The sequence below is a fragment of the Excalfactoria chinensis genome, chromosome 3 (genome assembly GCF_039878825.1).
Source record: "Excalfactoria chinensis isolate bCotChi1 chromosome 3, bCotChi1.hap2, whole genome shotgun sequence".
In the NCBI taxonomy this organism is placed as follows: Eukaryota; Metazoa; Chordata; class Aves; order Galliformes; family Phasianidae; genus Excalfactoria; species Excalfactoria chinensis.
Window position 1 is genome coordinate 90,344,790 of NC_092827.1, and position 24,102 is coordinate 90,368,891.

At 41.0% G+C, this 24,102-nt stretch overlaps 1 protein-coding gene across 2 annotated transcripts in view; it reads right to left on the reverse strand.

Moving 5' to 3' along the window:
- TTBK1 (tau tubulin kinase 1) overlaps positions 1-24,102 on the reverse strand; it is a 95,928-nt gene that overhangs the window by 51,370 nt on the left and 20,456 nt on the right. For both annotated transcript variants that reach the window (XM_072333849.1, XM_072333850.1), the window contains exons 3-6: positions 20,642-20,789; positions 10,585-10,658; positions 7,868-8,008; positions 6,553-6,657 (exon numbers count right to left, since the gene is read on the reverse strand). In XM_072333849.1, coding sequence (XP_072189950.1) covers positions 6,553-6,657; positions 7,868-8,008; positions 10,585-10,658; positions 20,642-20,789 — 468 coding nt within the window. The remainder of the gene's footprint in view (positions 1-6,552; positions 6,658-7,867; positions 8,009-10,584; positions 10,659-20,641; positions 20,790-24,102) is intronic.

Consider the following 24,102-nt stretch of genomic DNA (forward strand, 5'->3'; position numbering starts at 1 on the left):
GTTCCAGTTAGACACAGAACTTTGAATGTGGTTTATGAGAGCTCTTTAAGTGGTGAGAGGGGTCCCTCTAGAGAGTAACTTTTCCCTGATTATTCCCAATCATAAGTATAAAATACAAATTAAAGAGCAGAGATGCATACAGCCTAACCACAGGCCAGTCATACAGTCCTACTGTGATTTTCCTTCCTAAAATTATCTGATAACCTAAACCTCCACTCTTCCCACAATCAGACACAGTAACCAGCATGGAGGTTTGCCCTCAACGCGTCTCATACCCTTCTCATCCAGTGTGAGTTCTAATATTGTGTCTAATTTTCTATAATTGAAGAAAAATCCCCTGATTATGTATGAGTTTCCACCCTAACTTCCTAGTTATTTCCTCCCCCCACCCATATTCTTACTATCACTGGTTTGCCAGTGACACAGGTTTTAAAGCTGTCAACTTGAGGCAACCTCCCCTTCCCAGGCTTGCAGCAGCACTCCATCTAGAATGCTTGATCTCTGCTGGATGTAGCGAGAAGCAGAACAGTGGTTTGTAAGAGGATAGAATGAATGTTGGTGTTGCTTTTAGGCCCTGTGAGCAGACACTTTATTTCAAGGTCTGATTTGCATAGTATGAAAATGCTAGGACCACTTTGATCATAGGCAAGAGCTTACAGTATCTCAAAACACAACTCAGTAAAGTGAAGAAAAACCATGACTGAGAGTTGCATATTCCAACAGAAAACAACCCATCAAAAGGGTACTTCCCTCCTTCCAGAGTGCACTCATACCCCTAAACTCCAAGGTACTTTAGATGCAAAACTAACAATATTTATGTTGGAAAGGATCCACTTTGCATGGAATAATTTAATATTTTACCACAGAGAGAGTAAGTGCGTGACAGACACTCTTTTACCTGGCAGCAAATGCACTTACCTGATGGACAGAAGACTTGACCTGAAAATCCAACTCAAATTCACTTGCCCCTGTTCCCTGACCACTGAACACAGTAATAGCTTTCCTTTCCTCTTTTTGTAGACCAGCGAGAAGAATGTTCAGGTGGGGCAGCACCAATCAGAAGGAATGACACATTCAGAGGTGCCACAACTCCCCTGCAGCTTGGCAGTACAGGCACTCGGAAATGGAAAATGGGATCATAGCTCCCTTCAGGCATATATGGCATTTGAGCCTGAGTTGTGCTTCCTTCCCCCCAGCCCTGTAACACTAGAGACCTGCTACATGGGGGAAAAAAATCATCAGCAACCTGATATAGGTGATCTGAGGTCATGCTTCCTACACCAGGGCTTCCAGGTGAGGAAAGCAAAGAAATGGCCAGTTGTAATGGACGAAGTACAAGATTATCAGCATGTCAATGCACTTGGAAATCTGTCAGCTAGTCTGCTTCTGATACATTTAAACCACACTGATTTCCTGTAGTTGCAATGATTTAAAACAACACAATCTCCCTTCTGAACTCCAAGTTTGGTACTCCAACAACAAGAGTAACAAGAACCTTTACATAATCATCTGAAACGTTCTTTAGTTATAATGTTCAGTAATGCTCTATAACTAACCCATTCCCACAGAAATTGCACTTTTATAATGCATTAAATGTGCAATATTTTTAGACATAGGTCCACTTTTCTCCTTCCTCCCATCTCCTTATGAATTAATGTGACAGCGCTGGGCTGCCAGCCTTTTCTGCAATTACTCTTTATACAATACAATGTTGAAGATGTATTTTCTCTCTTCCTGGGCTAATGCAGTGCTGAGTACTACAGCTCCAGAAATCTGTTTTATTCCACAGCAAAAATGCTAATCTTACCAGCAACAGTAACATTACATCTTACACGTTTCAAGAAAAATTAAGTATGAAATCTACTGGGCTTTTATGTTTGAATATTTGGGGTCTTAGGATGTAGGAATTAATCTCTTTTGTGTTATGAAATAATTCTAGGAGGGAGGAAAACCACTCATTAGAAAAAAGTACTATACTTTCATCTTCTAAAACCTTGTTCCCTGCAGTGAAGTTTATTTTTAACACCACACAGATATTTGGAAATACTCTTAATTAAGTGGATGCATTTCTGCAGCCTTCATCTTGCTCATATAAACAGGCTCTGCATTGTCCTGCCTACCATCTCTTCTCTCTGCCCACTGAATCACAGAACCACCCTCACACACACAGTATTTTCAGCAAGGCACTGCAAACTGCTGCAGTGCAGTCTGAGCCATGAGGAGAAAGAGATCTAATCAATGGGCTGCAGCTGACTAAGCTAAAAAAATCTGCTTGCCGAGCATAACAACCCAGTGTCAGATCCTGCAAACGGGGGAGAGGCTCCTAGAGAAAAACAACACAGCATCTCCTCTCCTGTATTTTCAAATTAATAATGAAGATCAAGTTGCTAAAACCTCCATCGCTTTCAATTCATGCCTGTGGCACCACAGGTTATGTTTCTGAAAGCAGGGTGTCACACATAGAGGAAATGTATAATACCATCCATACAGCACTCAGTGGCGAACCAAACAGACCTGAACAAAGACCAGTAATGATCAAGAGGTTATTGTCCAGAAACTAACCTACATTAGCACAAAAGTCCCTCGCGGCTCTGCACACCTCTGCTATACAAGCATATGCTGTTCATCACATCATCTGCATAACAGCATTCATGTTTATAACCCTCCAGGTTAATACTCAGCCCCACTCCTCTACATTAAATACATTCTGCTATAAAAATGAAAGCAAGATTATGTTTTGTTTTGTTTTTTACCTTGTACACCTTTGGCAGAAGCGCAAGGAAAAGCAACCTTTCAATCCATTCTCTAGCTGCTTAGCTTGGTTGTCCTAAGCTACACATCAGCAGTAAGTGCTTACAGTTCACTGCTGCATGGCAAAGGTCAGCTGTACAAATGGGACAATGCAATAAATAAGACTGCTCTTGTGTCTGTCTCAACCATGGCAGAAGGCCGGATATACAGGAAACAATAGACTCATACAAAAGGTCTTAGTATCCTGTAATGTCAAATTTGTTATGGATACTCTTGGGATTCATCCCAAAATGCACATTTTCATGGGAAAGTGCAAAAAAACCAACCTACCAATCAAACAAAAAACACAAAGGAAAAACTGGATTTGTTTCTCCAAAGAGTATCCTCTGTATATGAAAGCAGTTATTAACTGGAGCTGACATAACAGATTCCCTCCATAAACCATCTCTTCTGAAGCAGACTTCTAAGGCTTTCATAACTGAGAAACAAACGGGTTGAACGACTGCCTAATTCAAACCATTCCATCCCACCTGGTTGGGAACCTTCATGCTGGTAACACAGATCCTTTTCCACAGATCCTGTGGAAAAATGAGGTACTGGGGAAGGCTGAAGAGTATGAGATTGAAAAACAAGGGCAGTGGTCTTGAATGAGGTAAATGCACTGCTTTAAATATTAAGGGAAGAAAAATGTACTTAGTATATATCAGCAGTCTGGATTAAGTTCTGACTGGCCCAAGATGACACTGTCCCCAGTTACTTACATTTCCCAGTATTCCTTTCCAAGTAGGCAAAAATGGAGTGTGGAGGTTTGGTAGGAATACCTCCACTATTGTTTTTGTTGTTGTTGTTTTTTAAATTATCTCATTTTTTCAAACATTTAAATGTTTTTAAAATATTTATATTTTAATCAGTATTTGCCACCTTTCATACAGGAGGGAATGGCTGTTAGGGGCTGGAACAGTGAGGAAGTCAGCACTGTCTTGAGCAGACTTGCCAGCTGTCCCTCTTTCCCTTCATTCGTCCATCCTCACAGTCATTTGAAAACAAAACCCTCCAGAACACGTTATGTTTTTTGCACTGGCAGTTTGTCCTGCTTATCATAATAGCCGGAGTCCCTCCTGCTAACCAGGCTGATGAATGTGATACAGATGCCAGAAATGCTGATGGCAGCCAAAGTAACAGCCTCCAGAAAGGCCCTAAAAAGTTCTCAGCACACAATGGATAACAAATGGCTGATGCACATCTGCTCTACCTGTCCAAAGCAGTAACCATCAAGCAATGACTTCTACAACCCTCAGAGAAATATGAAGAAATGCGGCTGCTGAGAACAACTGAAATCCTCTAATTGCTAACAGGGAAAATAAAATGTTGCTGATGCTTCCTTATACACCTCCTGGCTCCAGTCTTTTGTTGTCTATAATATAACGCAAGTTCCTACAGACTCCGTACTGTAGATTTTGCAAGATCTGGCAATAGACAACTGATAGAGGTACGAAACCCTTCCCATGAAAGCAAATCTGTGCAATGAGTAGAGACTGTGCTGAAATTAGTATTCCACATAAGGTATTAGAGGGTCTAGAAAGCTAGAGGATGGAGGAACTAACACTCACTGAAGATTATGGAGAGCACAAATGATTCTATCTCAGAGTTTCAACTAATCTCTCCAAAATCAAAACCAGACATTTTCAGCCTGTCTTATCTGTTTACCATGGGGTTCCTTGCCTTTTGATATTAGAAAAGTCAGTGTTTGGCAAGCAGTGCATTGCACATACAAAGTTACAAAAACCAACATCAGTACAGCTTTGCAGGGGATTTTGCTCCTTGGAATTGATGGCTTTCTGAGTGGCTGACAAGCAAGACTGATGTTATGAATTTCAGAGGATGTAAAAACTGCAAACAGTTTTTATGGTATTATCCATAAAATATGGTAATTCCTGAAACTTTGGGAAACAGCATGAAATCTAACTGAGCAGGGAAAAAAAACCCAACAAAACAAAAAACCCCACAACAATTAATAAAGATCTTGAAGGTCTCCAGGGATGGGGCATCCACCACCTCCCTGGGCAACCTGTGTCAGTGCATCACCATCTTTACTGTAAAAAAAACTTCTTTATCTCCAATCTAAACCTCTCCTCCTTTAGTTTGAAATCATTTCTCCTTGTTCTATCACAGCACATGATGCTAAAGAGTCTGCCCCATTTCTCCTTATAGCCCCCCTTTAGATACTGAAAGGCCACTCTCAGGCCTCTCCAGAGTCTCCTCCAGGCTGAACAGCCCCAGCTCTCTCAACTTGTCCTCAGAACAAAGGTGTTCCATCCCTTGGATCATTTTTATGGCCCATTTCTGGACACACTACAGCAGTTCCATGTCTCTCCTGTGCTGAGGACTTCATTTCTGGATGCAGTACTCCAGTGAGGTGCCAGCAACACAAAGCAGAGAGGCAGGATCACCTCCCTCAACCTGCTGGCCATGTTTCTTTTGAAGCAGCCCAGGATATGGTTGGCTTTGTGGACTGCAAGGGCACACTGCTGGCTCACATCCAGCTTGCCGTACATCAGTATTCCCAAGTCACTCCCCAGCTTGTACTGATAGCAAGACCTTGCATCTGTATTTGTTGAACCTCATGAAGTTCACCAGGGGCTACTGCCAGAACCTGTCTGGGTGTCTCTGAATGGCATCCCATCCCCCGGTCTTATCAGCTACACCATGCAGCATGCTACCATCTGAAAACTTGCTTAGTGTGCACTCAATCCCACTGTCAGTATCATTGATAGAGATGTTAAAGAGCACCAGTCCAAGTACTGACCCTGATGGATGCCCCCTAGTTACTGATCTCCATCCAGACACTGAGCCACTGCCCACTACTCTCAGGGTACAATCTCTGTTTTTCCTTTCTTCATACTCCCCAGCCATATCCTGCATTACAGAGTCTCCGAATTTAACTCTCACACTGTTAACAGCTTCCAGAACAACTAATATCTTGCACATGGAAAAGATAAGGAGACCAAAAGGTATCAGCCTATGATGATAAACAGGGAGATTGTCTGAACTCTCCAAGCTTGCACTGTGCTCCAAAATAAATCTAGGAATGTTCTCATTGCTACGTGCTGGTGTAACTAGAGCATCTGAAGCTTCCCGCATACTTGTGATTGAGCCCAGATATTACAGTACTTTTAAAAGGATCAAAGGTAGCACACACACTAGGCAGTGCAACTTATATTCCCTGCTGTTACCTCCTCTTCAGTCAGGCATGCTGAAATATTGCTGCTCAGAAATCTGGACAAGGGGCAACAGACTCAAAACCAGAGCCAGACAAACGCATCATCAGCATTATGGTCTATAGGAAACAGCCTCAGAGATCACAACAGCCTATAAATTATCTTTTCTTTTTTCTCCATAAAAGGCTTTATGAATCCACCAACATGGTTCCCCACATCACATACCTAGAGACCTAAAGCAGGCCAGACCTCTGATGCTACAGAAGTTACATGGCCAACATTGAGCTCACCCTCTTTGCTTGCTCAGTAAGTATTCTTAGCCTGTGGAATACACATTTAACCTGAAGGAAAAAAATAGTAATAAATAAAAGCCATGCATCTTGTGAGACAACAGCAAACACCCCTTTTCTTCAACTGCTAACTCATTCAAAGTTGCATGCTGCTTCTCACCTTGTAGGAAATGAAGTCCCATATGTTCAGTATAACATTCAAGTATACTAACAACAAAACCAACAGACTAGCAAAAGTTCTTCCTTGCTTAAACAACAGCAGAACTGGAAAAAATTGCTTGAAATGTACTTACTGGCCTGACTTCACCAGTGGTGTTGGTATACTGACGGGCCAGGCCGAAGTCTAACATGTAGCATTTCCTGTACGTTGAAGGTAACCGGCCCATGGCAAAATTGGACTAGACAAAAAGAAAGTTTAAAGAACAAAATCACTTTGGCAACAGCAACTTAGCTAAGAGTAGCCATTTGTTGACAAAACCTTTTCATATAACCCCAAACACTTTAGATGAAACCATAAGAGAGGAATTTTAAAATACGTCTCATGATACATCTTAAATATGACTGGAGAACCACTGCCATTTAATAAGTTCACTTTGCAGCTGAGTGACTATGGAATCTCAAAATAACTAAAAATCCCATTAGCTTAGCCAAATTACAGCTGCTGTGAAAAGGAGCTAGATTTAGAACCTATAGCTCTGCAGTGAGAGCTCCATCACTTGCATAACAGGCAAGAACTACCATAGACAAATGCTTAACTTGTCTTCATAGCTCAGCTGCTGGTATGCATTCTCCTGCTCCAACTATAAAACACCCTACCCACCTTATCACATATTTAAATTTATCTGAATTCAGACATCTAGGAACCCCTAGGTTTGGTTCTCAGTAAACAAACTGACAGCAGGAAAGTTGAGCAGTTACTCTCATCATAAAGTTATATCCTTAACCACAGATGAAAGCTGTTAAAGCTGGCCAGTCACTAGCAACTAGTCAGCTAACTTTTCAGATGAATCAGATCAGTCAAAACCAGTTGATTTTCAAAGCAGCAAACTGAACAAGAAAGATCATCACACAGATGATATACCAAAAACCGTTCTGGTCAAGTGTTTGTGAGATCAAAGAAGAAGACTGGCTTGGAATTACTGTGTCTCACCTAGGCACATGGATGACCAACAATACAGCTGCATTTCCAAAGATGACAAGGATTATTTAGTCAGTGAAATAGCATTTATTTGAGTTATGGGTTGTAGTACAAGATATCCTTTCTGAATTTCTTTTATAGTAGTAATTGGTTGGGCTCCAAGATGATTATTCGACATTAGATTGCTTCCTTGCATGATCTTGATTGGAAAAAGTATGACAGACAGCTACTAATCCACCATGGACTGGCCTCTGTCAATAAAAATTAGTTTGCTGTGCACTTAGAAGAATAATATAATTGTCATTTTGTACTTAAGGAAAATAGCTTTCATGTTAAACAGTCGTAGTGTGCAAGGGGATCTAAATGCCTCCACTGAAATGCGTCCATGTTCAGTCCATTAGGCTGCCTTTATCGACTCAAGCATGACAGACAGACATATCGGCAAAAGGTAAATTTTCAAAATAACATACAGGTTTGATGTCACGATGCAGGAATCCCACAGAGTGAATGGCTTCTATTGACTCCAGAATCTGTTTGCCTAATCGTAGCGTTGTGCTCAGTGTAAAGGTCCCTCGAGGCTGACTTCTTCTGAGATCTGCAAGATTTCGGCCCTGAAACAATCAATACAACATTTAATGTTTCAACTATCACAAGAAAACATAGCATTGCACAGCTGCAAGGTCTAACATGCATCCCCAAAAAGCAGAAATGCTAACCAGACAAATGCTCTCCGCATGCCTCCTTTATTTTTTTCAATGTGGTCTTCAAATACTTTGTTTTAACTTAAGTGATATATTTGCTGACAAGAAGATATCAAATCAGTATCTGGGAAGTCAGCTGATCTGTTATTTCAGAAATACAGGGCAGGGGCAGCACTGTCTCTGACTGTATAAGCCCAGCATCTCCTTACTGTTAAGAGCGGGCTACATGAAAGCTGAACTGAGAACAATCTTGGGCGTTTTTTCTGAGTCAGATAAAGATGAAAGCAGCACAAGTACGATAAACAGGTCATGAAGCTATCTGTAACGACTTGGAGAAGTGGTTTCATCACAGATTTCCCTGCACTAACTGGCTGGCTCAAGTTCAAGTCACATTGTTGTGTCAATGCCGCAATGGGAAGGGCTGTCTATCAAAATAATTGTGCTTCAAACTAGGAAGGGATCCACTGACTAAAAAGATACTCGTAAATTATACAATTTTCATTTGAACCTTCAATTAATTAAACTTCTGGAAAAAATAAAATCTACCAGCACAGCATGAAAATAAAGACAATTAGAAAAAAAATAGGGCAATCTAAACACCAGAATAATGTGTACTTTGATCCCTGTTACATCAGTTTTGCTTATACTTCTGATTTACAAAGAGAAAGAAGGTTTTAAAATGAGTATCTTCTATGACAGAGTACCCCTGTAATCCACAGAGCTAATGCAGATACCAACAGCTCAAAGCCACTGGAAATGAAAGTCTGCTATTTCAGAAAGCATGTATCAAGGATAAGTTATATGGACACACTCAATATCACTTTACTATAGAGCCAGTTAATTCCATTTCTACAAAGACATAAATGCTTACACTGTGAGTTCAGATGTATTCTAACAAAATCCACAACAGAACATAAGTAACAGATAACAAACATTTGATAAGAAAGCACAGATTGCTCTCCAAACTAGTGAAATGGCATCTATTCATCCACCCATCTTCAGTTTCCAAGTAAATAAGCTCAAGAGACATGAAGGAGTCTTCATGGCTCTTCTTTTTAAGATTAGTCTTACAAATTGGTTTAATCCATCTTGCTTCCAAGAGTCTGGTCCCACAACAAGTCACTCTTGACACAGACCAGCTAATACATATAGACAGCCAAGCAACTGGTCCAGGTTTGTTTCTTAATGTGAATGACAAAATCACTAGGGTAGTAGCCTTCTTTCCTGTTTTATAATTTCTGTGGTAGTTCATTAGAGGCAGCACAGATTTGTCATCATTATCCTAAAGTGTCTGAGTTTCTGAACTGACATCAGGTCTTTCTTTTCCCTTCCAGGTTATGCAGCAGCTTACTTTGTGTTACTAATTCACCTTTCTCATTTCAGCATGCACCATCACCCAACTAACACATAAAGAAACACAACAGGAGCTGTAAGTTCTTCAAGGAACAGGTGGGCTTTATGGTGTTATCATACAGTGCTTTGTACAGCAAAACCCTGAACATATAATCTACAAAAGTGTTAGGACAAGTTCCCTGCCAGAACTTACATCAGGTGCTGAAATCGGATAGCTCGCAAGGCAACTGTGTCAAAATGAATGAATAAATAAATAATAAGCAGCTTTATGTTCGAAAGCATTCCCTTTGAACCAGGGACAATCTCCCTCCCTTGAAAGACCTTCCTCATGTTTTTTATTCAGATGTATCTTTCCACTCATTTCCCTCTTTCTCCTGTGACTGTATGCTGAAAAAGAAAGCTGCCTCTATGATAGTGCCGCCATATTTGGGATATGAAGATCTGTGTATGTTTACTTAGTAAATTTTTCTGTACAAACCATGGAAGAATCTTTTCAGCCCCTGCTTTTATCACAGCTTCTTTAGAGAGACCTATGTAAGCTGTAGCTGGCTACCTCCAAAAGAAGTAACTGCTGTCTAGCAGCATGGTGAGCACATGCTAACTACCCAAATATTTACCACACAGGTTGACTCAGTATGAATGTTGCTCCAACAGGAGAAAATACTTCCACAGCAGAAGCCAAGTTACTGCTGAGGTTGGTAGAAATGGAAGAGAGAACATTCTTTCTATGAGAAGATTGAGCTACTGGTATGAATCCAATGGCTATCACCGCACTTGAGCTCCAGTACAAAACATATTTTGAATTTTCTATCACAGCTCAGCAGGAGATATTTCAAACAGTTACCACTGTTGCAAGGCTCTGTAGGCAGCTCCAGCAAACATTCTGAATTGAGAGCTTTCCTCAGAAAAATTGTCATGAAGCCACATTAGACAGAGAAGTGGACCTATGAAATATGTTAGCACATCTTGACAACTGGAGATCTCTCAAGGGATATCACAGCAACACCATCCCTTCACACTGTCTTCTGCTCCATGCACTTTCTACCGGTGCTTGACTTTATCCTCTCACTGTAAATCCTTCCCTGTGATGCCACCGCTGCAGGACAGAATAAAGAGAGAAGCACAGAACTCACCTGAAGTTGCATGACCACATAATTAAATTTTTCATTTCTTCCACAGCCAATAAATCTGCAGACATGATCCTTCCCTGCAAAGAAACAGAAGCAGACAGAGTAGAACATGAGACTACAACCACATGAACAATTTTAGGCAAGTGGTTTCTAATAAGTCTGGTAACCTGAAGTGGCATCGGGCAGAGAGTTCTGCAGAACAGATTAATTATGTTTCTACTTTCCAGTCCCATACCTCAGGAAAGCACTGACACTGCACAAGTAAACTACAAGTGGAAACCAGTGCCATGAATCCTCCAACTGATGCTGCAGGGCATAACTAGGAACGTGCCTAACTGCAGTTCATAGCAACACCATATGCATCTAACACCACAGCCTCTGAACTAAAACACAAGTAGCACACGCAACTGTGGTTCCACAGGTTCAGTGGCAGTGCTTAAGCTTGTTACATCAACTTCACCCAGTAAATACTGATATACACACACCCGCTACTACACGTGCCCTTTTAGATTGCTTCCCATGAAACAGCCAAACTAATGCTACTTCAGTGCATAAACAAACCCTAACTTTAGTTGTTAGAAACACTGGAAAAAGAAAAATGCACGTGAAAAACTATTAGAACATAAAAGTTGTTGTAGGCAATTTTATAATAAAAGAGAGAAAGAAATACATGTCATGTTCTGGTATACAGTTAAAATACAAATCTCTCTGGCAAAATCAAAACAAACCAGCCACCACGCATTTCCTATAGCACCAAAGTGCTGTTGCAGCATTTACTTTTTATCAAGTGACACCAGAAAGGACCCATATTCAAAATACAACACTGTGTTCCAGACAGAGTGGAAGTTGTGGTTTCAGATCATGTCCCATAATGGATTTGAAGAGATATAAAGGTGATCTAGTTCCAATCCTACGCCATGAACTGGGCTGTCTCCCACCAGCTCAGGCTGCTCAGGGCCCTACCACGTGTGGCCTGGAGCACCTCCAGGGATGGGGCACCCACCTTCTCCAGGTGGCTGAGACAGGGCCTCACCATCCACCGAATAAAATAGAAACAAAAATTCTCCTCATATCTAATCTAGATCTCCCCTCTTTTAGGTTAAAGCCATTGCCCCTTGTCCTGTCAGTAGAAAGACCATGTAAAAAGTCAGTCCCCCTCTTGCTTATAAAGCTCCCTTAAAATTCTGGAAGGATGCAATGAGGTTCCACCTTCTCTTCTTTCCAGGCTGGCCAAGCCCAGCTCCCTCAGCCTGTCTTCACAGGAGAGGTGCTCCAGACCTCTACGCATCTTTGTGGCCCTTCTCTAGACCTACATCAACAGCTCCATATCTTCTTTGTGCTGGGGGCCACAGACCTGGATGCAGGACTCCAGATGAGGCCTCATGAGAGCAGAGCAGAGGGGAAGGGATAATTCCCTCCCTGCTGCCATCCCTCTTTTAATTCAGTCCACAATACTGCTGGCCTTTTGGGCTGCAAGCACGCACTGTTGGCTTATGTCCAGCTTTTCATCCACCAGAACCACAAGTTCTTCTCTGCAGGACTGCTCTCAATAAGTTCTTCATATCTGGGATTGCGCTGACCCAAGTGCAGGACAATGAACCTGGCCTTGTTGAATCGCATTAGGTGCAGGTAGGCAATGCATATGCAATTATATATAATTATATATATTAATTATATATATTAATATATATATTAATTATATATAATTATATATATATATATATATATTCTTTTAAAAGCTGACCACTAATAAACAGAATTAAGGATGATGCACAATGCAATGATGAGCACTCCCAGCACAGGCTCCCACTCACCCCAGAACTGACTCTCCAGCCCATACTGGCATGGATCAGCCTCATACATTTACACACTGCAAGGCACACTGCTTTGGTTTGCCTTTCAGAGCACAGAAAGATGGCTACTGAGGCAAGAATCAAAACAGTGATCGTTTTGATGGCAGTGGAAGCTACTGTGTGGTAGGAAGGGTAAATAACTACAAATTTTACTTGCTTTTATTGTTTTAAATGATTGTGTAGCACTCCCAGCAAGTGCACTAGGTACTTTTTATCGCCCTAGAACTACAGACGAGGACGTGAAAAAACAATCTTCTAACAGTGACAACTTAGCCACTGAACCAGTCATTTCAGAGGAACAGAATGCTACTGTTACACTTCACTGTGACTTAAGATACATCTCTGCTAATGCTGTATGGCTGCTTCAGATTTCAGCTGTATTCCCGAGAATCTCCCTTTCTTATAAATCAGTTTGCTTCATAATATCATTATTTTCTGGATCACAAAATTCTAAAGATACATACTTGCATTTGTAATTGTTTGTTATTGAGAACTATGTGCATATCTATGCCGATAACACATTTCTGTGCCAATTCCTGCATGAAACAAAAGGAGCATAAGAGTGTAGAGAAAGCAGGCCACATTTGGAGGCAGCATCTATACAGCCAGCTGGTCACAAAGATGGGATAAGTGCTTACAGCATAAAGCCCTTTGGGTTTAGGATGCCTTTACTCATTTTCCAGCTGGAGAAGACACTAGGATATAACTGTTTGCTCTCTCAGAGGAGTCCATGCCATGCTGAAGTAGCAGATGGAGGATGAGAGTCAGTTATGACTTTGGGATTCCTGCAGATCAGTCCTACAGCTGACGAAAATTATGCAGCACACAAAACCAATCATGTTAAAACCCTACTGAGCAATCAAGATGACAGAGCTGTTATAATTTTCCTTTAAGGCAAAAGGAAATAGCCTTCTTCCCTCACACGTACCCTCCACAAGCATGAAGATCATAGCACAGAGAACAGCAAAGCATACTTCAAATCAGAAAAGAAAAAGTATAAGCCACATTTAGTACAAGTTTCCTTGCACTCATTTTACTGCACTAATTGCCAGATAGAAACATGCATTCATTTCCACTAAGAATTAAGTTAACAAAGTGCTTTAATATTCACCCATAAATAAATGTGGGTTTTTTTTCTGCTATTGCTTATAAATTAAAGTCAGCATACACGTCCTCTTATACGCTATGGGGTAAGAACTACAAATATTTCAGACAATGAAATGGCCTTCACCATCACCATCCCTGTTCTGAAGGAACTCAAAAATCATACTCAATAACTATGTCGTAATGTATAAAATAATGACAAGAGGAAAGCCCTTCAACCACAGGATATATATATATATATCACAGTGTAGATACACAATTAAAACAAGAAAAAAGTTTAAATATTTAAACTTATCGATTTCATGGTAAACATTCATTACACAGCACTTAAGCATTAAATGATCATCTTTTTGAGCATATACGTGGAAAAATATGAGTTTCAAGATACAGATTTTTTGTATTTACACCTGCAGGTTGAAGGATGTGATTCTGCCCCTCTACTCTGCTCTTCTGAGACTCCGCCTGGAGTACTGTGTCCAGTTCTGGAGCTCCCAACACAAGAAGGACATGGAGTTGTTGGAATGCATCCAGAGGAGGGCCAGGAAGATGATCAGAAGGCTGGAGTACCTCTCCTATAAGGACAGGCTGAGAGCTGGGGCTCTTCAGTCTGGGGAAAGAAGGCTATTGCAGCCTTCCAGTACCTGAAGGGGGCCTACAGGAGAGCTGGGGAGAGAGTTTTAGAAAGGGCAAGTAGCAACAGAACAAGGGGAAATGACATTAAACTGGAAGAAGGTAGACTTAGACTAGATGTTATGAAGAAATTCTTTACTGTGAGGGTGGTGAGACACTGGCACAGGTTGCCCAGAGGCTGTGGATGCCCCTCCTTGGAGGCGTTCAAGGCCAGGCTGGATGGGGCTGTGAGCAACCTGCTCTAGAGAGAGGTGTCCCTGCCTATAGCAGGGGGTGGAATGAGGTGATCTTAAAGGTCCCTTCTAATACAAACTGTTCTATAATTCTATGAAATAACCACTCTTCCTGTGTAAAGGAATTTCAGTAACTTATTCTTAAGATCTACGCTAGTATTATTTTGTGATCCATCTCCACAGATGAGCTATCCCATTGCTGGCCATCCACCGTACACACTAAGGAAACTTGTATAGCATAAAATACCATAAATCTCTAGGCAACTATTTTTAGTGTTCTGTTAGCCATTCTTGCATATCTTGAAAAACTGAAAAATGTATTGGAACGAGCCTAGAGCAACCAGATCTCCTTGTCTGTGCTCTGAGCAGGAGTTGCACTAGAGCCCTTCAGAGGTCCCAAATGAGAGTTATTTTCAGTCTTCCAACTTTACTTGGAAATATCATCCGCAACCGGGCAAAGTTGACCGGTTTATAGTTTTCTTCCTTCTGCAGTTAGCAAGTTTATTCTCTGTCAGCTCAGAGACAAGAAGTTTTGAACATAAAAGAAAAAAAACCCAGCACTGAAAGTCAGGTCTATGTAATTGTGCTTTTCAACAGTAACCAACTAGAATTTCATCAGCGGGCTTAGCCTTGCTATTGCCTCCATAAGAAATGAGTGTACTAATGGACATACTTAAAGAAGGATGGTCATCACCTCCTACTCCAAAAGCAAAACGTAAAACTGCCTGACTTTGCATGGCCTCATTTCATCAGCATGTGCCCCAACGTTTATTGTTGTCTTAAGATGACCAGCTGATAAGAGATTCCAAACAAGGCAAGGCAGAAAAGTGAAGGCACAAGAATCCAACAGAACCTCAAAAAAGTGTATTTTAACTTCTCTTTTGTCCATCTCATGGCTATCCCCACTCCTGTGATGCCAAGAGAAACATGAGGTGCAAATGCCAGTTCATTCAAACACCCATAGGGCTTCCTCACATGGCAAAACGTGCTTGGCAGAGAGCCTAAAGCTACTTCAAGTATGCAAATCTGCCTCCCTGTGGTAACTTAACACCTTCCAAGGGTTCTTTACCTTGCTTTCCTGCATTGACAAATAGCATAGTTATATACCTGCCTAGCAGGTATATACAGCAGGTATGCTGTAGAAACATGAAAAGTGCTTATGAAAGTAAAAATCTGAGTTGCAGGGAGTTAAGACACCATTTTATAAGAGCAAGTCACACATAGAAAAGGAAGGGATTAAAACTGGCAAACAAGAAAAGAAAAAAATTAGATCCCTTTTGTTCCCTTTTCTCAATACTGAATTCTTACCTGTCCGATCCCTGGCAGTAAATGGGGAACAAACAACACAGAATTGCTTCATTGTCTTCTGTAATAAAATCAAGCAGTCAAAAACTACAATGCCTGTGACCAGGCTGCATCTTGCACAGCTATTCAATATGCAGAAGATCTCTGCACTGCAGAATAAAATTAATCAGAGTCCTACGCAATGAGATTGGTTACACTGAGAAGAAGGGTTTTACAAAGAACATGTCACACTGAGCAGAGCTTAGAAATATCTGGCTGACAAGTGAGGTCAAAGACAAGCATACAGAGCCCTCACACTAGGAAAAGAAATAAGACCCTGTGGTGGGTGAACAGGAACAGTGCCCACGAAAGCCAGACTGACAGTGAGATAGCCTGGGCCCAGCAGCTCAAAAGCTGTGCTACAGCTCTTTTAACACAGCCATTACATTCCGATTAACTCCAAAGAGTCAGGACAGTATTTCAAAGATGCCCCTTTACTAGTTTAATTTTGCTCCACAACAAAGTTCCAACGTGGGAAAAAACGTCATAGAGAGAACAGACTATTTTCTGTCTATCAAATAATGGTTTGGGTTGGAAGGGACCTTAAAGCCCTCCCAGCCCCCAGCCATGGGCACAGCTGCCCACCACCCATTCAGGCTGCCCAGGGCCTCATCCAACCTGGCCTGGAGCGCCTCCAGGGATTGGGCACTCACAGCCTCTATGGAGAGCAGTGCCAGGGTCTTGCTATTCTCCAAGTAAATAATTCTTTACTAACATCTCCCACTTCTAGTTTAAAACCATTCACGCTTGTCCTATAAGACACTATAAGACCTTGCAAAAAACAAAACAAAACAACAAAACTCCCTCCCACTTATAAGCTCCTTTAAAGTACTGGAAGGCTGCAATGAGGTCTTCCCAAAGCCTTCTCTTTTCCAGGCTCTTTTCCAGGAACAAACTCAGTTCCCTCAGCCTTTCTTCATAGCAGAGGTGCTCCAGCCCTCTGATCACCTTTCATGACACTTCACCTACATCCCGAAGGGTTAAAAAGTATGGAACATATGGAAAAACTTCTCTTCTAGGAGTTCTGTCACTTCTAAGTGACAAAGGAATCCCATTTTTACCTCCTTCACCATTCCAAAGAACAGGAATCTCAGAATCCTGGTTTGTATAGTAAGGGTTTTTTAAAGCAAACTCCCCTAAGGCCTCAAATAATGCCATGCATCAGTACACAGAGTGGGTGTGGGTCACGTAAACTTATTTTTGAGCAAAACTATCCAGAAGGTCCATTCTGGATACATACCAAGTAGTTCCCAAATTGTAATGGAAACGGGAGTGCGCATCAACAACTCGTCCCTTCGACAGCATCAAATTACCTCTGTATGGGGGAGGGTGATGAAAAGGGCTTTTCAGACCAAGGGACTGGTTAAAGTTATCCCAAAGCAAAGCTCCCAAACCACACAGTTTATGTGTAAAAGTCCTCAGGTCATACACAGTGAAGATGCATAGGCTCTCAGCAACTGTTATAATTTACTGACCTGCTCATATTATACTTCTCACTAATGTAGACACAGACAATCCTGCCAAAGCCCTTGCTCTCTGGAAAAGCAACTTTGAGTTCACTTAGCCATAAAGATCTTATTTCTATTCCGTTTTAATGTATGTGATCTAAAGTCTTACCTACATGGCCAAACACTTTCAGATGTAACTAGATCAAGAACCTCCTATGCTGAAGGCAAGCTCTATCTGCAAGAAGTACTTTGACAATACAGTTTAGACTTGGTTTCAAAGTACTTGATTGCAAAGTAGACAAAAGCCTGAGGTTAAAGCCATTTGCAAGTGGTACAATTGTATATAATTATCTCACTCAAAAATAATTTAACAGTAGTGATTAAAGTAATAAAAGAAGGGCTTGGCACTAAAATAGTACTATTCTGATAGAGAAGCTACATTTGTGCAGAAATTCCCTGTGCAGATGTGCCAAACAGTTCCTGAAACAGCTCCTGAATTGATTACAGGCAAGATTTTCATCACTTACAGGGTAATTCCCAATTAACTGCCTTAAGAAAAATAGGATCTTTTTGCATTAACTTTTTTTTTTTCTTTTTTTTTTTAAACTATTACTTTATTATCTCTACACTTATAACCTACATACTGATTCCTTATTGCTTTACACCACTAACAAAAGTCTATTACTGTAAAAATCTACCATTGCTGATGTGGTTCCTAGCTCTCCACAACACTCACTAGCTCAGAACTGCATGGCAGCCTTCTTCAAGAGAAGCTTTCTGATCCTCTGAATAAACTTAGTCCTGCTTATTCCTTTAACCATCAAGGGGCAGATCAGCCAGAGATAATGAAGCCCAACAGAAATGTCAAGTGACTCCTGAACTCAAGCCTGGCACACATTAACAGCAAAGGACTTCACCTACGGCAGACAATGTGCAAACACACAGCCAGTCTGAGTAACAAGAGAAGCCAGGTGGTTTAGTTTTGTGGCAGTTGATTCTGCAATCAGCTATGACTGCTGGAATACCACCCTGTGGTGAGGATCCAGATAGTTTTTTTAATCACGTTTTATCCAGAGCCTAAATGGGTACTGTTGCTGGTACCTTGCAGACAGTATGAAGGCTTGGAAAGTGAGGGCGATCCATGATCCCTGCAAGTAGCAACAAAAACCAAAAAGGATTTTATCTTTGGCAAAGATGATGCACCTAAAAAAATAAAGAAAAGCTCTTGTACAGCTAGAAAAATTGAATCAATTCAGATCAGAACACAATGACTCTACAGGGCTTTCCCCTTGCTTTTCATCTATGGTAGCATCACCATCACCACCTTACTCCCTTCCACCAATTGTTTGCCTAAAGTCAGTGCCTCCTTTTCTGAAAGATTTCACACCTCTCCTCAACAGCTCACTGTGAAAACATACACAATACGTGATCCCCAAATCTCTCCATCTTATTTCTTATTGTAACTTTATAACGTATTTCAGTAAAGCATTTAGGGATTAGCCTTGAACCAAAAAAAGCTATGTTTTTCACAGAGCAGCTTGATTTGTACAAATACGGATGAAGTAATTTGTCATTCTTAAACGCTGGATGGCTGATGCACAGTCAGATGAACTGCTTCTGGGGTTTTTTGTTCCTTAATATTTGCTAATTGCTTTGCCAGTGAACTTCCCCAGTTTTCTGTTCCCACCCTTAAATTACCAAGATCATGCTGCGTACAACTCCGGCTGCTTTTCAAGCACTTGCTATTTTCAACAACAAATGCTGATGGAAAAGTAAATGTGTTAGTCAATTCCCTGAACATTTTGTGATGCTAGCAGATTTAGTATTTTCAGGTCATGCTTTTCAAGCATTCTCTGCTCTGGATATAGTATGCATTGACATTAGCCAGCATAATAGCATCCTCTCTCATTATTCTAATAACAAGCTGTTCTACATGGTCACACCCCTCACTCACTTCAGAGCAGTTCCAAGCATACAACCAAATGCAAAAATCTAAATCTCTGCTTGGCACATCCTCATTAAATTGCTTTCAGAGCTCAGCTTCCTACTCTGCTGCTCCCCAGGAACCTCTGCATATCCAGACCTTTTAGATATCAACAACAATAATCTCTTGATGATCTGGGTTGATTTCTTCTTTGCTTTCATTCCCTTTATCAAGCACAGATCTACTATCTATCTACATATCTACTATTACACAGTGTATTCCAAAAAGGCTGTAATCAATCCTCAACCTATAAAAGCTCAACTATGCAAAACTAATGCAAGTTACTACAGAGTCAATGTGACACAGACATTAACACATATTTGATAAGACCTGTAAAAGTCTCACCCTCTACTCCAATCAGCTCTGGTGATTTTGTACAGGGGCAAATGTACAGACACTGACATAGGGCCACAATACCTACGAAGCATGAGACTTAGTGACAAGTATACAGCTCACTGTCTCATGAGAAGACATTTCTCCAGCTCAAGTGTGAATCCTGCCAAAGAAAACATCCTCTCATTAAAACTGTATCTGCCAGTATCTCTTTGCCTTCACCAAGAAATCAGTACAACTGCATTTTTGCAAACAGCAGTTCTCAGCTCCTCAAGGGCAGATTTGGAAATTGTTTCCATCCTCCCCCAGCTGTCAGTTTCTAGTAGATCTCTCACTACATCCTCAACCAAGAGCAACTGCTGCACTTTTTGCACTTATCTACTATTCAACCCCTTTACATGGAGATTCCTTCACACGCACAGTGTTTTAGGCACAACTGTTGTTCCATTCTTTGGGATCAACCATCTAACCTTATTTCTTAGACACCACTTGCTTTAATCAGTATTATCTAAACAGTATCATTAAACAGATCATCTAAACAGACTAGTGTACCACTAACTGATTTTTAGTCTCCCCACTGTAATTTTAACTTAGCAAACAAAAACAGCCCCTATAGTTGGAACCCATTTGAATTGGATGTTTTGCAAAATGCAGTAATTTTCTGAGCTGAATTATCTAACACAACATTGCAGGTTTGTATGGTATAAGGCAGAGTATATAGCCACCACTGACTAGTTTTCAGACTACCCAAGAAAGGCATTGGTCACAATCTGGTAGTGAAAGAGGTATAGCTTCCCGCTTTTGGAGAATAAGTGCTCACTAGAAAACTCCCAAAGGAGGCCATCTCCAAGTAGAGATGCTTCCTTCTTGGCTGCCAGCCCTTAAATGAGGTTAGGGTGGGGTGAACCCAGGGTTCACTCCTTCCAGTCACACAGGTGAACTGCTCATAACTGTGCTCCCAGGGCTGGCCAAACCCCCTCACCAGGTGCTCAGTCATTGGTTCAGACCACAACCTCATGGTTCCCATACAAGGCAGATGAAATTTATGAAAAACATTTGCAAGTCTGGATTATATTAGTTAACATGCACAGTGACCTTTACCTTTGAGTTCAAAGAGCTTTCTTGTCTTACCTTGCAGCTTCTTCAGCACAGCCACTTCCATCTTGAGAACTTGCTTGGGTTGCTGAGCTGATTCCACCTTCAAGGCCACATTCTCCCGGGTAAGCAGATCCATTGCCTCATAAATCTCCCCAAAGCCTCCACCACCGATCTTCTTCAACTAGAAAAGTACAAGGGGATTTGGTACAATGCACAAGAGAGATGGCAACAAATTGTCTCTTACAGAGCCAGGCACTAGCTCCTTTAGTGCACAGGCAGGAACAAATTCAGCTCCCAGTCTGTGCTGTGCTTGAATCACTTCAGTGCACAGTTAGGCAGAAGTCCAGCTGCCCACTTGACTGTGCTATGTATAAATTCTTTGCTGCACAACAAAAAACAAGCTCTGCAAGTGGTGACACGTGATATGTTCAAAAGAAAATGATAACGCCTATTATGCCAGTAATGTTCTAGCCAAAAAATCAAAGGAAAGACCCTTCAAGGAGATAGCAGAATGACTGTGCAGAATGTGACAGATAAAAACTGTCATTCATCCTCTGCCCACAGATCTGCAGTAAAACACAACCACAGTGGCTTGCAAGTAATAAATAAAATGAAGTTTGAAACTCATTCACAAGATTTTAAATACGACTGGAAGTTTTCAGATGTCTGACCTGCTCTGCTAGTGAGGCTGTTTCAGTGCCATGTTCTGAGAACTGACAACTGCACCAACTCAAAGCAGTTCTGCAAAAACCACAGGTACTGCTCCATTCTAATTCTCAATCTCTACTTAATATTATTTCTTAAACTACATCAAATGAAGCTTTTTGTATCTCTAAGCAAAATTAAACACTGCGTCACAATACCACGACCTCCCTACCTGGAAGCTAAACAAACTGAAAGCTAAAGATGCCCAGAGTTAGGGATATCTGATACACACCTACAGTATGAAGGATATTTGCTTGTTCTAGAGGAGTCATCCTTTCAGAGCACAAGCTGAGCCTTTCTTGGAAAGTGATTCCTTGATTTTCCCTCTGCTGAGACTTGAAAGCATATGTACATATAGATATACATATGTATGTAAGACAGACTCCTGAAGTGTTGCAAATGTCAATGGCTTTGCCAGAACAATTTCTTTTTTTTTTTTTTTTTTTTTTTTAATTTTTTTTTTAAATTTCTGTTTCTCTTAAGTTTAAAAGCACGCTATGTTGCATAGGACCAAGTTCAAGTTTACAGCAGAGCTCCTTTGATCTGCTTAGCACTTATTCATTGAACCTAACTGCAGCCCTTCAGCATTCCGCATGCCCTCTGTTCGCAGCTGCTCTGGAAGCCCTGAGGACTGCTCATTTCCAAAGGCAGCAGTAACATTTGAAGAGAAAAAGCAGCTTAAATCAGCCAGACACTCAAACATGTATCTTACACAGTGTTTGATGAAGTTTAAATTATGTTTGGATGTTTTCTGCACCACAGAGCCTGTCCTGTGCATCTGTCCAGTTTGATAAACAAAAGCTCCAACCTCTCAAGGGCAGGTTTTTTCTTCTTAAGGTGACCAAAACCATTTGCTTTCCTAGCCCCCAGGTCAAGAGAAACACTTCTGCATGGTAGCTGGAACAAGAGATCATAGTGCTTTCAGGATTAACACCCTGAGTACTGTCTCTGAAGTTATTTCTGGATAACCTTTTGAGAGTTGCTATCCAGAACCATTCTTCTTCTGTTTTCCCTTTTTATTTTTCCTCACAACATTCTACTGAGCTACACTGGCATATTCAAACAGTAAACATCCCAATAAATAGGTCAGCACATATTTATAAATTATTATAGTGCAGCTCTACTTCTACTTGGAAATTCATACTAAGTGAGCTGGCTATTAAAAATCCATCAATCAAAACAATGCTACATTCAGCACTGTAACATGTCAGCTAGTATCTCAATGTTCAGTACAGGGGATCTTATGTTTCCTGGCATATTAATGACAAAGAAGTTGAGGAAAGGGGTAGCAAAGGCTGAAGATGGCAAAAAGTTTACTTGGAACCTAGGAGGACTTTGAAGGAAGATGGGAGAAGTCTCAGTGGGAAAATGTACATCATCATAAACAAGAGTCATCAGTAATAAATATAATACAGCAGGATTGAAGAGGAGACACAGGCTACCCAAAAGTCTTACCAGGTTGCAAATTCAATAAATTGATTTTAGAAGAAATATTCCTGAGCCAATACACAGAGATCCTTTTTCATTCGCTGGCCTCAACATGGACAGTTCTCATGTCCAACTGAGTTGTCAAAATGCAAAGCTACTACAGTGTGAATGGAAATGCACAGTAATACAGTTAGGATAGCAACACTGTTAGGATCTATAGGAAGGACTTGTGTACAATGCACAGTACTGAGCACTTTGCTGTTAGAGACTCTCAAAGAGGTAGAAGTGGTTCACTTCAGGTTTAAGAGAATAAGCACAAGCCTGGAAAACGAAGGATGGTCAGACTAGAAAGCCTAGGACTGCTACCTCAGAAGAAACAAAAGAAAGTGTGTATCAGAAAAGCAGCCTGAGGAAGAAAGGTTCAGGTATTAAGATTGCTCACCTGGGAAAACAACTGAATTAGAGGATGCACGTAAGCCTACACAGCAACAAATACAAAATGGCAATGAGAGCAAGACAGAGTTTCTTCTGAATCAGAAAATCGATTTTAAACACACATTCTAGTCACTCTTTTATGGAAATTATTCTCTAGCATACTTTTCCCAGCACACCAGATGGTCCTGTTCATCATTACCAGTACTGCCAACCTCCTTGGTCTTTCAGCAACATCCATAGGCAATCAGAAGCCATTTCCTTTTCTCTTTTGTTAGTGAGCAAGATGTTATATTGCAACTGAAGGCCTTAGCTGAGATCAGGAGCTTCCACACCAGCATCTTCTTGTTGCTTGGATGCTCTATGGGAATTCACTGTCTTAAGGTGAATTCTACAAAGCTTTCTGCTGGACACAAATGAGAGATGGGCTTATACCATTCAAGAAAATGAATAGGGAAACTGTTAAATTCAAACTCAAGAAAGAGAAGGGAACACCTAATGCAAATGATGTAACAGGTTACCATGAATCACCCAGCCCATGCCTTACTTCCCAGGGAATAGTCTCATCTCATCTTTTCCTACCTTCCATCAGACCATCTACTCTTTAGGCTGAGGTCAGTATCAGGATTCTTTCTACCTAAATGCAAGAGCCTGTATGGAAGCCAGGTGTCCACATCTGAGGAGCTGAGTGAACAACTCATCTGATCCAATGCAGGTATCTATTTTGACTCTCACACAGACAGCTAAAGCTAAGTCAGCTGCATTTCAGACATGCTTACAGTCCTTTCAGTATGCCACCAGTGGCCAGACCACCATATAGTTCATTGCAGCACTTCTTCCATTTTCTAGCCTTCATGACACACCAAGCCCTTGGAGTAAGCTGTTACCAAAAAGCCATTCTACCAGACTGCATTTTACTGGACTCAGGC